Raw genomic sequence first — 15,878 nt, 5'->3', positions numbered from 1 at the left:
TGTAGTGTGAACTAGCCCTAAGTTTAGTAAAAACCTGTCTAACACTAAACCTACTCTCAGCCCCATTCTGAGCTTAATCTTTCTAACCCTGGAAAGAAAAGATCGTTATACTTACCTATTAGGCCAAGGTGTATTCTGCTACATGTCTTTGGTGAAAATAACCCAAATTAGTATTTATTATTTAGTCTGTAGGAAAGTTATAGAGTTCACAAACTATGGGATAGATCTGAAAATTGATCAGTCCTGAAGTACTGATGGCCAATCTAATTTCTTGAGGCCCAAAACTGTCAGGACAGTACAGATATCCCCCAAATGACCCTTTTTTGCAAAGTAGACAGTCCGACGTATTTCATAACAGGCATGGCGAGTTTTTTGAAGTTGTAATTTTTTTGTCATAATTTTTCTGAAAATGAAGAAATTTAAAAAATTATTCTCACAATTTTTTTTTAACATACGGTCACCAGTGCAGTACAGCGTCAGCATATAACTGGTGTGGCGGTGATCAGGGGCACTGACTGATGACAGTACGAAAAAAAAATTGATAATTTTTTTCAATTTTTTATTAAATTGTTTTCTCTTTTTTAAAGATTTTTTTTCATATTACACTATGCCCAAAGTAGTATAATGTTACCATAGTAACATTGTACTACTTTGGGGAAGTGATCAGTATTTTTTTTTTTTTTTTACACAATTTAATTATAGCAAAGAAATTCTTTGCTATAAGCAAGCATTTAAAGTGGAGTTCAACCCACCCTGACAAAAAATAAAAGTCAGCAGCTACAAAAACTGTAGCTGCTGACTTTTAAAATACATACACTTACCTGTCCCGTGGTCCAGCGGTGCCTTCACGACCGTTGATTTCACCAGCGGTCTTCTCTCCCTGGCGCCGGCATCTTCAGTGCAGGCACCCGGCTATGACAGTTTGCGGCTTCACAACCGGGTGCCCACTGCGCATGCGCGAGAAGCAGTGCAGTTTGTGAATGGCCCCATAGTCTTCTGTGATCTCACGTGTCCCAGAAGACTACGGGGAGGGAGGAGGACAACTTCTGCTTCGGATCGCCTAGGCGATCACAGCGGAAGTGAGAGCGGGTATCTGTCAAATTCGGGAACCCGATCCCCTCCTCTCCCCAAAGGTGCCAATCCTTAATGGGGAGAGGGGGACAAAGGCTTAAAGCAGAACTTCCCCTTTTGGGTGGAGCTCCGCTTTAAGTATAGCGATCTCTTTTTTACAGAGTTAGATGGATTAGGCTTAGAATGTGGCTGAGAGTAGGTTTATTGTTACATAGCTTTTTACTAAACTAACACCTTAAGCAGGCAATACATTAAAGGGGGGGGGGGGTCTAGTATTCCATTGGACTGACAATACAGATTTATCTGCTCTGTTTTTATTCCCTTTGGTTTATAAGTATACATCTATACGTTTTCTTATTAAATTTGTGGTGTACCGCGGTAATGCACGATGAGAGTGTGCCCTTGTTTGCTTTTGTTCACCAGTACCAAGATTTCCCGATCTTTGAAGGGCTGCACCTCAATGTTTGTCATTCAAAATTCCTTCTAGTCTGCATGAAGATTTGAGCATTGGTTTCGTTTGTACTTTTGGTTTACACTGCTTTGCAAGGCTGTGCATAGCAGAGCCATACAAAGCAGTGTGCTTACAGTGAAGCACAAACACAGCCACACAGTGTAAAACAGCACACAGTTAACCCTTTGATCGCCCCACATGTTAACCCCTTCCTGCCCAGTGCCATTAGTGCAGTGTCAGTGCTTTTTATTAGGGGATGTCAGTGACATCAAGTCAGTTCCCCCCAGTGTCAGAATGCCTGCCGCAGTCCCGCAATAAGTCGCTGATCACCGCCATTACTAGTAAAAATAAAAAAAATCCCAGTACATATACTGCCATTTGTAAATGACACAACTTTCACGTAAACCAATTAATTTACATGTATTGGATTTTTTTTCCTGCAAAGACATGGAGCAGAATATATTTTGATTTTTTAAATTTTTTTTACTGGACATCTTTAATAGCAAAAAGTCAAAAATGTTGTTTTTTTTCTCAAAATTGTCGCTGTTTTTATAGCGCAAAAAATAAAATCCGCACAGGCGATTAATTACCACTGAAAGAAAGCTCTATTCATGGGAAAAGGACGTAAATTTCATTTATATTGTAAAGCACTGAGCAAACTGTTGGCACTATATAAGTTCTGTGTAATAATATAATAATTTGGGTGCAGCATTGCATGACCACGCAGTTGTCAAAGTAATGCAAAAAATGGCCAGGTCAGGAAGGGGGGTAATTCCTCAGGAGGGCAAGTTGTTAAGAAGTTATTAATATTCCAAGCAGGGGCGGACTGACCATTTGGAAACTCAGGCACTGCCCGAGGGCCCGGGGTCAGTAGGGGGCCCCATGAGATGCCCCTGGTACCTTTTTCATAGGCTTTTTTGAGTTTGGGAAAGGACACAGGGTCCCCATGATCCCCTATTGCCCGGGGGCCCCATGAGTTGTCAGTCTGCCCGATTCTAATTGAATAAAATGTTGAAAGATTGATTGAAAATAGGCATTTTGCCAATGTGTCCAGACTTTAGGGACACCCTGTAGATCGATTATTCCTATCTGGAGAGGTCAATGGGAAAAAGAAATCGATCATTGATTGATGTATAGGCAGTACAATCTCCTCGATTATTCTCTCGTAGAGGTACAGTATGATACCCAGTCACACAGCTGCCTCTCATTATGGGGGCGGTCAGTGCTTATCTATCAGCATTGCTCTCTGTATCAGTGCATTACATAAGACTAGGCAGGAAGCAGGAGAGCCTGTGCTCGTCTCATCTCCTGTCAGACGACATTGCACAACAACGGTCAACTTCGGCCTGTGTTGTCAGGGAGTGTCATGTGACCACGAGGGGCGGGCACAACGTTGTCTCGGCTGTGAATACAGAGCTGCTGTGGAGTCTTCCTGTATCAGGCTTCAGGTCGGCTGTAGGTAAGTAGTGGGTTCCTGTTATAGAGGACAGGCTGAGGGGAGCTCCGAGCAGGAGGGGGGCGCTGTGACTGTATGGACCATAAAGACCCCTCAGGGCCAGCAGCAATACTCTGTTATTTCCAGTCATTCTTTATTTTCACACTTCTGGACGTGGTTAAAGCGACCCTGTCAGCTTCAAGATACAATGTCCCTGCAAAAACCAGAGCTAGCCCTTTATGGTGGCCTGTGCCCCCTTCTGCCAGCACTGCAGCCTCCAGAACCCTCCATGGTGTGCACCTAGGGTTGTCACCTCATCCCTTTACAACTGAACACATTAATGACAGGTTCTGTGGCAGACTAATGCAGTAATATTCACTCACGTGGTGCCTTATCTGCATTAACCACTTGCAGCCCCGCTTATAGTCAAATGACGGGCGGGGGAACATCTCTCCCCTATGGGAGGGCGTCATATGATGTCCTTCCCGGATCGTGCTTTGCACGTGCCCGCAGGGCAGATTTGTCACTGGCCTGAACTGTGTACCAGCCCTGTTCCCAGTGCCATGTCACCTGCTGTGACCAATCACAGCAGGTCACATGACAGTTGTATAGGATGGATGGCTTCTTTTCATGCAATCCATTGTATACAAGTGTGTCTAGCTGTGAATGGTCACAGCGATCACATGCACAGGCTGGGCCAATCACAGCAGGTCACATGACTGTTGTATACAATGGATTGCATGAAAAGAAGCCATCCATTGTATACAAGTGTGTCTAGCTGTCAATGGTCACAGCGATCACGTGCACAGGCTGGGCCAATCACAGCCCATCTGTGTCATGTGATTAGCCATAGCTGATCTCAAGAAAAAAACCTGAATGAATCGATTTCATTCAGTTAAATGCTTGCTTATAGCAAAAAAATTCTTTGCTATAATCAAATTGTGTGAATGGTCACAGTGATCACAGGCTGGGCCAATCACAGCCCATCTGTGTCATGCGATTAGCCGTGGCCAGTCACAAGAAAAAAATCTGAATCGATTTCATTCAGTTAAAGCGGAGCTCCACCCAAAAGGGGAAGTTCAGCTTTGAGGACTGCTCCCCCACTCCTCATTAAGGATTGGGACATTTGGGGGTATCCGAATTTGACAGGTACCCACTCCCACTTCTGGTCCGATCGCCTAGGCGACTGGAAGCGAAAGGTGTCTTCCCTCCCTGTAGTCTTTTGGGACACGTGATAGGTCCTAGAAGACTACAGGATCAGTCATGAAGCGCAGCGCTACTCGCGCATGCGCAGTGGGTACATGGCTGTGAAGCTGCAAGCTGTCAAAGCTGGGTGTGCACACTGAAGATGCCGGCCTCCTGGAATACAGGACGGCCGGTGAAACGGGCTGCAGGGGACAAACCGAGGGACAGGTAAGTCGCTGTTTTTTAAAAGTCAGCAGCTACAGTTTTTGTAGCTGCTGACTTTTATTTTTTGTCAGGGTAGGTTGAACTCCACTTTAAATGCTTGCTTATATCAAAGATATTCTTTGCTATAATCAAATTGTGTAAAAAAAAAAACAAAAACAGATCACTTCCCCAAAGTAGTACAATGTTCCTATGGTAATATTGTACTACTTTGGGCATAGTGTAATATGAAAAAAAATCTTTAAAAAAGAGAAAACAATTTAATAAAAAATTGAAAAAAATTATACATTTTTTTTTTGTACTGTCACCAGTCAGTGCCCCTGATTACCGCCACACCAGTTATATGATGACGCTGTACTGCACTGGTGACAGTATGTTAGAAAAAAAATTGTGAGAATTATTTTTTTAATTTCTACATTTTCAGAAACATTATAACAAAAAAATTACAACTTAAAAAAACTCGCCATGCCTCTTATGAAATGCGTCGGACTGTCTACTTTGCAAAAAGGGGTCATTTGGGGATATCTGTACTGTTCTGACATTCTTGGACCTCAAGAAATTAGATTGGCTGTCAGTACTTCAGGATTGATCAATTTTCAGATCTATACCATAGTTTGTGAACTCTATAACTTTCCTACAAACTAAATAATAAACACTGATTTGGGTTATTTTCACCAAAGACATGTAGCAGAATACATCTCGGCCTAAATTTATGAAGAACAATTATTTATTTGCAAACTTTTATAATAGAAACAAAGAAACGTTTGGGTTTTTTTGCTTTTTGTTTTTTTTTTTTAATTTTCAGTCTTTTTTTGTTAATTTAGCAAAAAATAAAAACCCCAGCGGTGATTAAATACCACCAAAAGAAAGCTCCAGTTGTGTGAACAAAATGATCATATTTTAGTTTGGGTACAGTGTTGTATGACTGTGCAATTGTTATTCGAAGTGTGAGAGCGCTGAAACATGAAAATTGGCCTTGGCAGGAAGGGGTTAAAAGTGCCCGGTATTGAAGTGGTTAACTTGGCCACAGAACCTGTGTAATTAATGTGTTCAGTTTTAAAGGGATGAGGTGACAACCCTATGTGCACCACGAATCTACGTTCAGGCTTGGCTCACACTTTGTGTGTTTCTGTGCATCCCCACGTTTCACATTGATTTGAATGGGTACCCTACGCAGAAAAGAAGTTCCTGTCCCTTTTTCAAAATCATGCTGTGACACCATGTGTTTTGGCCCATGCGGAAACAAACATTCATTGTCACATGACAAGAAACCCATTGTTGTCTATGGGGCCCTTTCCAACCTATGCAATGTAATTCCGTGGATTCTAGAAAAAGGTGCAGGTGCTTCTTTTGGGGTGACAGTGTATTTTTGGCCCAATGGGAGCGCAAGAAAAACAACTAAAGGATGTATCTCCCCTCCGTGATGTTCTGTGGTTCCTTCACCAACCACCCCAGTATAGGACTCAGCAATGATATGAGGGTCAAAGGAAGGAACCACAGCATGTGGTGAGGAATCCCAGCATCTGACACTCCAGGAAATGCCAGCTGGCCAGGAAGGAAGGGGGGTTGTTAGGTAGGAGACACAGGAAAGGTGAGTGTAAAGGCTCAATTATATGCATGGCTGTCATTGCTTCTTGGTTAACAGGCAATATGTCACCGTCTCAACACCTGTGTTGACCATTGAATGCCTGCAGCATTGCATTACACATGGTTGTGGCGTGGCCCCTTTCAAAATGTTTAGTGTGAATGAGGACTGATGGTTTGACAGTTTGATTGACAGCACGAGCAAATGTGACAGCATTCCTGGCATGCAAGGAATGTAACTATTTTCTGAAATTCTTAGATTGATGGTTTCAGCTCCGCTTTACCCTAGGTTCACATCGAAGTGTTTTCCGTAGGGTTTTGCAGAAACGCAGTACAGTCCATTTAACATGATTTCCTGTGGGACAGGTTCACATCTCTGCGTTTTCACCTGGTGCATTTTTTTTCTGGAAAGGGTCAGGGTCTTTTTTTAATGCAAAACGTTGCATTTTTGATTCTATAGACTTCAATGGGAACACTGCAGAAAAGCATGAATTGCGTTTTTGCTGCGTTTATTATGCATTTTAAACTCTGCCTAGCAACAAGCAAAAGAAAAAAAAAATGCAGAAACGCAACCAGCATAGGTGTGAACCTTGATTTAAATTTTGGCTCAGCTTTTGAGGGGACTGTAACACTATCTCTCAACCTCTTATTTTTACAGCCCCCCCCCCCTCTTGCCCATGTAAATTAGGTCTAAGGCCCTATTCACACTTGCATATTTTGAAAACGCATGCAGAAATACGTGAAAAACACATGTCACACTTACTATGCCATTATTTGTTATTGGCACTCCAAAAGTGGCTTGGAAATGTGCCTTTTGTTGTATGGTAAAAAAACAAAAGAAACTCAAAAAGTTGTGGATACTTTTTTTTGGCGTGTGTAGGGCAATCCATTCAAGTGAATGGGCTGTCCTATGCTGTTGAACATAAAACACACCAAAAAAAGTGCAAAAAAAAACAAACCATGAGTTAGCATGACATGCAGGTTTTATTGGGGCCTTAGAGAGCATTTTACTTTCAGGGACCTTTGATCTTGATCTGTTATAAGCTGACAGGGATGCATTTATGCAGTAGGAGATCCATAGAAAAGAAGAGTAAATAGGGGGACAATGAGAGGAGTCAAAAGACTTTTTACAGTTCAGGATATATGAAACTATCTCTCCTTTCTCTTGTATGGTGTCCAGTACAGTTGTAAAGTTGTTTTGCGCAGAAAGCAGACTTGTGATTTTTTTTGATTGCATTACTAATCGCATAACACAAAGGCAAAGCTTATAAAACAAGGGTGTAATTCAGAGGAGCAATGTGTTATTTAAATACAGCCTTGGACACAAGATGAGAACACCCATGGTGAAGAATAGGCTTGCCTGGCAGTGAAAGGGTGGTATGTATTTGAAATGTATTATATGGATCTCATTCAAACCATATCAATTGAGCTGTTTTGGTGTGCACAAATCAATGCAGGCTCAAAACAGGGGCACATGTAAAACAATTGCCTTTGTGCCGTTTTTCCCCTCATATCAATGTGTTGAGATGAGATGCAATGCGTTCATGACATACTGCATTTTCTGTTCATTGAAGGACACAGCTGAGATCTTGAATTCTGACCACTGGGTTATAGTACCACCTTCAAGATTTAAGATTTCTTCTGTGTTCTGCAATGAAAGAAGTGAAAAGGATTTCACAATGAGTACAAAAGAATCCTCTAATCATCTCAGCACACTGTGGTGTATATACTTGATTGTTGTTGTCATTTTGTGACCCTTCAATAAAGTAAAAAAAAAAACTAACAGTGTTTTGCGCACGCAACCCTTGCTGTCCCCACACAATGAACACCAGCCTGCACTGTTTTAGTGTGAGGTCTAGTATGAACAAGCCCTAAAACACAAAAGATAATCCCACATGGTATTTATTTTCAGTGAGCAAAGTATGTTATATAGATCTATATAATCCTATTGCACAATCGTCTGGCTTTAAAGTGCTGATACTTGTTTTTTATGCTGCAATCACTAACCTGATTTTGGTTCTTGATCGCTCTTTGGTAAGCTGTGAAAAGACACCATGTTGGTGTGTTTTCATGCAGTGCAGTGCATAGACTAGGTTATGTACATAAGAATGTGCAGGACTGGGATAGAAACTTCATAAAAGCACATAGGCCCTGGTTCCTTGGTGGAATTGGTCAATAGCTCTGGTCTGGTGTAATTATTTAGGGAGGGGGGCAAGGGCTTTGGGAGTGCGCATAAACCAAAGACTATGAAGGCTGTCATTGCAGCTAGCAGCTTCAGCAGCAGAGGTCAATAGTGGCGGGGAGTTTTTTCTTTGTTCATAACAGGCTTACTTTAACCACTCCCTAACTGTTGTACAGGATTTATATGTCCTCCTCGGGAAGTTGTTATACCAGAATCATGACTGCAACTGCAGCTATGATCCTGGTATTTTTTTTTTTTTTTTTTGTCAGCGGGCTTTCCGATAAAAGTGATCTGGGCAGCTGCAGCACTCCTCACGCTGCTGACTGCCACCTTTTTTATTGGAAGAACACTGAGGATTGGGAGAAACGTCTTTAATGTAAGAAACCAAAAGTGACAAGTGTTTTGTCACTTCTGGCTTCACTTGTTTGTTTACTGGCCGTCACCGGCTAGTGAGGCAGTCAATCAAACTGATCTAACTTGGATTGGCTGCTTTGGAGAACAGTGGAGAGATCTGGGGTCTAATAGACCCCAGATGTTTCCATAAAGACAGCCTATATATATGAAAAAATGTCCACTGTCCCAAATCAATGGTGAAGAAAAAGTGCTTCAATCACAGAAACGGTACCAAAGGAAATCCACCACCATTGATATGGGACAGTGGACTTTTTTTCATACTATATACAGTGAGTAACATAAGTATTTGAACGCTCTTCAATTTTGCAAGTTCTCCCACTTAGAAATCATGGAGGGGTCTGAAATTCACATTGTAGGTGCATTCCCACTCTGAGAGACAGAATTTAAAAAAAAATTCAGGAAATCACATTGTATGATTTTTAAAGAATGTATTTGTCTTGCACTGCTGAACATAAGTATTTGAACACCTGAGAAAATCAGTGTTAATATTTGGTACAGAAGCCTTTGTTTTCAATTACAGAGGTCAAACGTTTCCTGTAGTTCTTGACCAGGTTTGCACACACTGCAACAGGGATTTTGGCCTACTCCTCCACACAGATCTCCTCTAGATCTGTCAGGTTTCGGGTCTGTCACTGAGCAACATGGAGTTTCAGGTCCCTCCAAAGATGTTCTATTAGATTTAGGTCTGGAGACTGGCTAGGCCACTCCAGAACCTTGATATGCTTCTTACGGAGCCACTCCTTGGTTATCCTGGCTGTGTGCTTCGGGTTGTTGTCATGTTAGAAGACCCAGCCACGACCCATCTTCAATGCTCTGACTGAGGGAAGGAGGTTGTTGCTCAAAATTTCACAATAAATGGCCCCATTCATCCTCTCCCTAATACAGTGCAGTCGTCCTGTCCCCTTCGCAGAAAAGCACCCCAAAAGCATGATGTTACCACCCCATGCTTCACAGTAGGGATGGTGTTCTTGGGATGCAACTCATCCTTCTTTTTCCTCCAAACACGAGTGAAGTTTAGACCAAAAAGTTCTACTTTGGTCTCATCTGACCACATGACTTATTCCCATGCCTCCTCTGGATCATCTAGATGGTCATTGGCAAACTTCAGACAGGCCTGGACATGTGATGACTTGAGCAGGGGAACCTTCCATGCAATGCATGGTTTGAAACCATGACGGCGTAGTGTTCTACCGACAGTGACCTTTGAAACTGTGGTCCCAGCTCTCTTCATGTCATTGACTAGCTCCTCCCTTGTAGTTCTGGGCTGATTCCTCACCTTTCTTATCATCAGTGATTCCTCACGAGGTGAGATCTTGCATGGAGCCCCAGTCCGAGGGAGACTGACAGTCGTCTTTAGCCTCTTCCATTTTCTAACAGTTGCTCCAACAGTTGATCTATTTTCACCAAGCTGCTTGGCAATTGCCCGTAGCCCTTTCCAGCCTTGTGGAGGTCCACAATTTTGTCTCTGGTACCTTTTGACAGCTCTTTGGTCTTGCCCATGGTAGTAGTTGGCATCTGACTGACTGTGGGGTGGACAGGTGTCTTTAAAGAGCTCAGACAGGTGCTACTAAGATTAATGAGTGGAGTAGAGGTGGACTTTTTAAAGGCACAGTAACAGGTCTTTGAGAGCCAGAATTCTTGCTGTGTTCAAATACCTATGTTCAGCAGTGCAAGACAAATAAATTCTTTAAAAATCATACAATGTGATTTCCTGAATTTTTTTTTTTTTAAATTCTGTCTCTCAGAGTGGGAATGCACCTACAATGTGAATTTCAGACCCCTCCATGATTTCTAAGTGGGAGAACTTGCAATATCGCAGGGGGTTCAAATACTTCTGTTCCTCACTGTGTGTATGTATATATATAATTTGTTTCCCTGATGATATATTTTTTATACATTTTTTACTGATGATTTAGCATTTTTATTGATACTATTTTTTATTTATATTTTTGTGCTGTGTTAATATTGATTTTAAGGTTTGATTTTTTTCATCTATGAACAGCAGCACTAATTAATTATCTGGTTGGGTTCAGGTTTATTTCACAAAAAAAGACTGTGTCCATGTAGCCACTGCATCCCAATTGATATGAATAGGACTGCCTGCACAGGTGTTCATGCATCCCTGTGCCGCTGTCCCAATTTGACAGCTGTGTGGGTGCAAGTGAGTATCACCGAATGCAGACAGTGTGCACTCGCATGTATGTCAAATTGGGAGAAGCGGCTGTGTCTGAGCAGCTGCGGCATGCCAAAAGACGTGAATTGGACTGCCTGCACAGGGATGCATGGAGCACCTGTGCATCCTCATGTTGACACACATGGCCCTCACATGTGTAAGTATTCCCCTGTGAACAAGACCTAATATTTAAAAATAATATAGAGAAACAAAGAAATTTTAAACAATGCTCATTGGTAATGTTATTTAACAGAAGCCAACCTCCTCCCAAAAAAATAAATAAAGCGGAACTAAATCCTCCTATCCTTTTCAGCCAAGGAAGCTACCATCTCACCCTCTGTTTGATCTTCAACTGCCATGGTGCTGCACATGTGATCAGTTGACACCAGCTATTTAAAGGTTTGACAGTTTGGTTAGGAGCACAAGCAAATATGACGTTGGCATTCCCGGCATCCTGGAATTTAACTGTTTTGTGAAACTGTTAGATCAATGGATTTAGTTCTGCTTTAAGATGACTATAGTTTCCCTTCAATAACTCATTGCCTTTTTTAAAGTGAGGTACAGAGGTTTTCATCATACTACCATCATCACACTTGTCTCGAACTTTGGACAGTATCTGTAATATAATAGATGATAAGGGCATCTTATCACTTCTTAAGGTATTTGTCCAATCTGTGGTAAAGGTAGGAGCTGTGCTGTAGTGGATGAGTTGACAAGTTTAAAGCCAACCCTAGACAGATTAGGCCGAATTTTGTTCCATCTATAGCCAGGCTGGTTGTACTGAAGTTGATTGATTTTTTTTTTTGTGCAATCACTGCTGGTGGCTATAGCCACCAGTGGTGATCATTGTATTCTGATGGCAGGAAAAGGAAAGAAAAGAAAATTGCCTAATCTATGGCCTGCATTAGTTATATCTTGTAGTTAAAAATAAATCAAGCTGTGCTTGACTGTTCTCTTATCCAGAATTCACAATACTTAGATCCAAAAGTAAATGTAAGGTAACTGAACTCCATTCCCCCATGTATTCTTGCACATTTGTACAGGCTCCTCTCCTCTACTGAAAATACATACCGTACTTTAATTTTACTGTACTGTTTGTTAGACGCTGCAGCAAGTCATACAGAGCATGTACTGCATATATATGTATGTATGTGTGTGTATATATATTGCACACTATATAGCACATACGTAGCGGATGGAATATGATACAGAATAGTTTTTCCTTCACAATTTATGTGGAGGTTTGCACTTTGTGAATCACTGTGCACATTGTTTTATAAGATTGATATTTTGTTTGTTTATTACACTGGGGTAATCTGTATATAATAATATTTATGTATCTTGTTTAATGCATTTAGATTTTTTTATTACACGAGAGTGTGGGGAGTGCTGGTTTTAAATAGATTTGCATGTTTATTACCTAGGGAGGTAACATTACCCAATAGCTTTTACAAAGGAAGATATTTCCATAGTGATAGAGATAACTGTACAGTTAAGGCAGGAATTTTATTTGTGTATTGGAGTTGTGTTGCTCTAAAACCCCATCACAGGGCTTTTCCCTTCTATGTTCTAATGAAAATCGACCACTATGCAGATTTTTAGAAAATGTGTAAACCGTTGCGCTCGTCCATACTCGATATTGATGTAGAACTAAAGATTACTGGTACCTAATCTTTGTGTTTAGGCTGCCCAGCCTTTATTGTACGTTCTATTGTGTGTTCCCTTCCTTGCATGTATGTGCTTTGATCTTGTACTTTATGTAAAACTTAAATAAACATTTATTGAACCGTATCTGCTCTGCATTGCAGAGTGGACACGGACCTGTCATCCGCTCTGTTTCAATGGGGCCTAAAGGGAGGATGTCACTTTGCCATCTGTGTCCCATTGGGAAGATTTCCCTTCACTTCCTGTCCCATAGCCAAAACAGGAAATGAGAGGAAATGCTAAAGTATGGGAATCCCAGGGTGTCACTAGATTCCCCCTCAATTATACTGGTTTCAGCCCAAAATTTGGAATTTTCATTTGCTTTCTCTTTTGATGATAATAGTAAGCAGAACAAATACAGAGGGAAGATCTCCCTAATAGGAGTCCAGACTGCAATAAAAACCTCACAGGTGTTCTAATATCTGTACTCTGTATCAGAAACAAAACAAAAAAAAAATACATTTTTGCCTTTTTTAAGCTCAAAACCAAAATGCATCAGGCCAATAAATCTGTTATTTTTCAACTTCCTTAGACCAAGCTGTCCAGAAAAAGCGACAGAGGGCTAAAACAAACCATTTACCACTGTCAGGGGTGCTTGCAGTGGTCAGCTTTTATTCATTTATTTAAAATCTTCATCCAAAAAGAAAAAAAAACTGTTGCTGTACCCACTTACAAAGTGTTAAAGAATAACTTCAAGTTTTGGTAAAAAAATAATAAATTGATATATTTTTGCAGAAAAAAACTTGCATTTATTTACATAAATTTTATATACATAACTTCTGTTCCCAGCTGCATGAGGAGCTCACAGCCAGAAAACTGATCACATTGGGATAGATGTTCTTTCATGCCTAGTGTGGTCAGTTTGAAATAGGAAAGCAGAGGTACTGGCAAGATCATAGGGTATTTACAGTCAGGTCTATAAATATTGGGACATCGACACAATTCTAACATTTTTGGCTCCATACACCACCACAATGGATTTGAAATGAAACAAACAAGATGTGCTTTAACTGCAGACTGTCCGCTTTAATTTGAGGGTATTTACATCCAAATCAGGTGAACGGTGTAGGAATTACAACAGTTTGCTTGTGTGCCTCCCACTTGTTAAGGGACCAAAAGTAATGGGACAATTGGCTTCTCAGCTGATCCATGGCCAGGTGTGTGTTATTCCCTCATTATCCCAATTACAATGAGCAGATAAAAGGTCCAGAGTCCATTTCAAGTGTGCTCTTTGCATTTGGAATCTGTTGCTGTCATCTCTCAAGATGAGATCCAAAGAGCTGTCACTATCCGTGAAGCAAGCCATCATTAGGCTGAAAAAACAAAACAAACCCATCAGAGAGATAGCAAAAACATTAGGCGTGGCCAAAACAACTGTTTGGAACATTCTTAAAAAGAAGGAACACACCGGTGAGCTCAGCAACACCAAAAGACCCGGAAGACCACGGAAAACAACTGTGGTGGATGACCGAAGAATTCTTTCCCTGGTGAAGAAAACACCCTTCACAACAGTTGGCCAGATCAAGAACACTCTCCAGGAGGTAGGTGTATGTGTGTCAAAGTCAACAATCAAGAGAAGACTTCACCAGAGTGAATACAGAGGGTTCACCACAAGATGTAAACCATTGCTGAGCCTCAAAAACAGGAAGGCCAGATTAGAGTTTGCCAAACGACATCTAAAAAAGCCTTCACAGTTCTGGAACAACATCCTATGGACAGATGAGACCAAGATCAACTTGTACCAGAGTGATGGGAAGAGAAGAGTATGGAGAAGGAAAGGAACTGCTCATGATCCTAAGCATACCACCTCATCAGTGAAGCATGGTGGTGGTAGTGTCATGGCAGGGGCATGTATGGCTGCCAATGGAACTGGTTCTCTTGTATTTATTGATGATGTGACTGCTGAAAAAAGCAGCAGGATGACTTCTGAAGTGTTTTGGGCAATATTATCTGCTCATATTCAGCCAAAAGCTTCAGAACTCATTGGAGGCCACTTCACAGTGCAGATGGACAATGACCCAAAGCAGACTGCAAAAGCAACCAAAGAGTTTTTGAAGGGAAAGAAGTGGAATGTTAAGCAATGGCCAAGTCAATCACCTGACCTGAATCCGATTGAGCATGCATTTCACTTGCTGAAGACAAAACTGAAGGGAAAATGCCCCAAGAATAAGCAGGAACTAAAGACAGTTGCAGTAGAGGCCTGGCAGAGCATCACCAGGGATGAAACGGTGGCAGGAATAGTGCCTTGTATCAGAGGGAGGAAAAGAGTATCAAGGGCCAGATAAAGGCAAACAAAGGGTCGCAGTTTGGAGACTGATGTAGAAGTTAGCATAGAAAGCAATAAGAGCTGCTGAGGATCCATGAAATAGACACTTCTGGAAGTATGGTTTCCCAGCTGACTAAATTTTAGCATGATGACAGGGGTTTGTTTGTCGTTTTTTGCAATGGTCTGATGGTTTACCAGCTTGATTGAACTGTGATTCATGACTGCAATACCTAGTACTACCGAGTGAAGATCAGAATCACAAAGTTTGCACTTACAAAATTAAGATAGCAAGGGCATCTCCCAAATCATGTTGTGACAGGTTCCCTTTACAGAAACAGAAAGTGTCACTGTAGTTGCATGTTCTCACAAGAACCAGCTGAAAGGTAGAGGATATTGCTTAGCACAGATTTTGTCATGGGGCCTCAGATTTGGAAAACCACAAGAAATATGTACATTCTCTCATTGCTGACTCAATTAAAGGTGTCATATTGTGGTTCATATAAGAACTGTGGCATTTTTTTAAATTAATTTAGACATGTATAATCTACTTGTTTTGCATCCACTTGGCAAGTATGATTGCATTTTCTTTTCGAATAAAACGTGTACTTTTATCGCTTTATATTTGTCACTCTTTCAGACTTACAAACACAAAGCACCATGATGAAACAGATTGTGGACAGAGCAAAGCAGGCATTTAACACCGGGAAAACACGCTCATTGGATTTCCGTATTCAGCAGCTCCAGGCTTTCAAACGGATGATCAATGAAAATGATGCTGAGATTCGAAAAGCCCTAATAGCAGACTTGCACAAGGTATCTGGGTTCTTTTACTGTTCATTGTCATAATGTATAGCAGTGTTGATTATTGCCTAACAGTTTTTGTATTTGTTCATGTGATGTTGGCATGTGGAGCTTATTACATTTCAATTTTGCTTCCCTGTATGGCGAAAAAGTCGCCTGCCAATATCCCCACCACATTCTTAAAAAGAATGGATCAAAGAATTTTGTGCCATGCGCACAGCAGCCAATTAGATCATGTAGTCAGACAAGTAAGAAATGAATTAGTTGCTACAGTATACTGTAATATGTCTAGTGTTGTATATGTCTAATATGTCTGTCCCATTTGAAAAAAAGTCTTATTGTTTCCTTTCATCTTTAAGTAATTGAGGGAAAATCTGCAAAATGGTGATA

At 41.1% G+C, this 15,878-nt stretch overlaps 1 protein-coding gene across 3 annotated transcripts in view; it reads left to right on the top strand.

Annotated features, from left to right (window-relative positions):
- The first annotated feature begins 2,824 nt into the window (after nucleotides 1-2,824).
- ALDH3A2 (aldehyde dehydrogenase 3 family member A2) overlaps nucleotides 2,825-15,878 on the top strand; it is a 132,242-nt gene continuing 119,188 nt past the window's right edge. For all 3 annotated transcript variants that reach the window (XM_089676617.1, XM_089676619.1, XM_089676618.1), the window contains exons 1-2: nucleotides 2,825-2,981; nucleotides 15,325-15,500. In XM_089676617.1, coding sequence (XP_089532743.1) covers nucleotides 15,345-15,500 — 156 coding nt within the window. In that variant the 5' untranslated portion in view covers nucleotides 2,825-2,981; nucleotides 15,325-15,344. The remainder of the gene's footprint in view (nucleotides 2,982-15,324; nucleotides 15,501-15,878) is intronic.

The sequence above is a fragment of the Staurois parvus genome, unplaced genomic scaffold, assembly GCF_062004578.1.
Source record: "Staurois parvus isolate SC_StPar_1 unplaced genomic scaffold, SC_StPar_1.0 ptg000172l, whole genome shotgun sequence".
Lineage (NCBI taxonomy): Eukaryota > Metazoa > Chordata > Amphibia > Anura > Ranidae > Staurois > Staurois parvus.
Note: the sequence above shows the minus strand (reverse complement) of the source record. Positions and strands in the feature narration are given on the sequence as shown.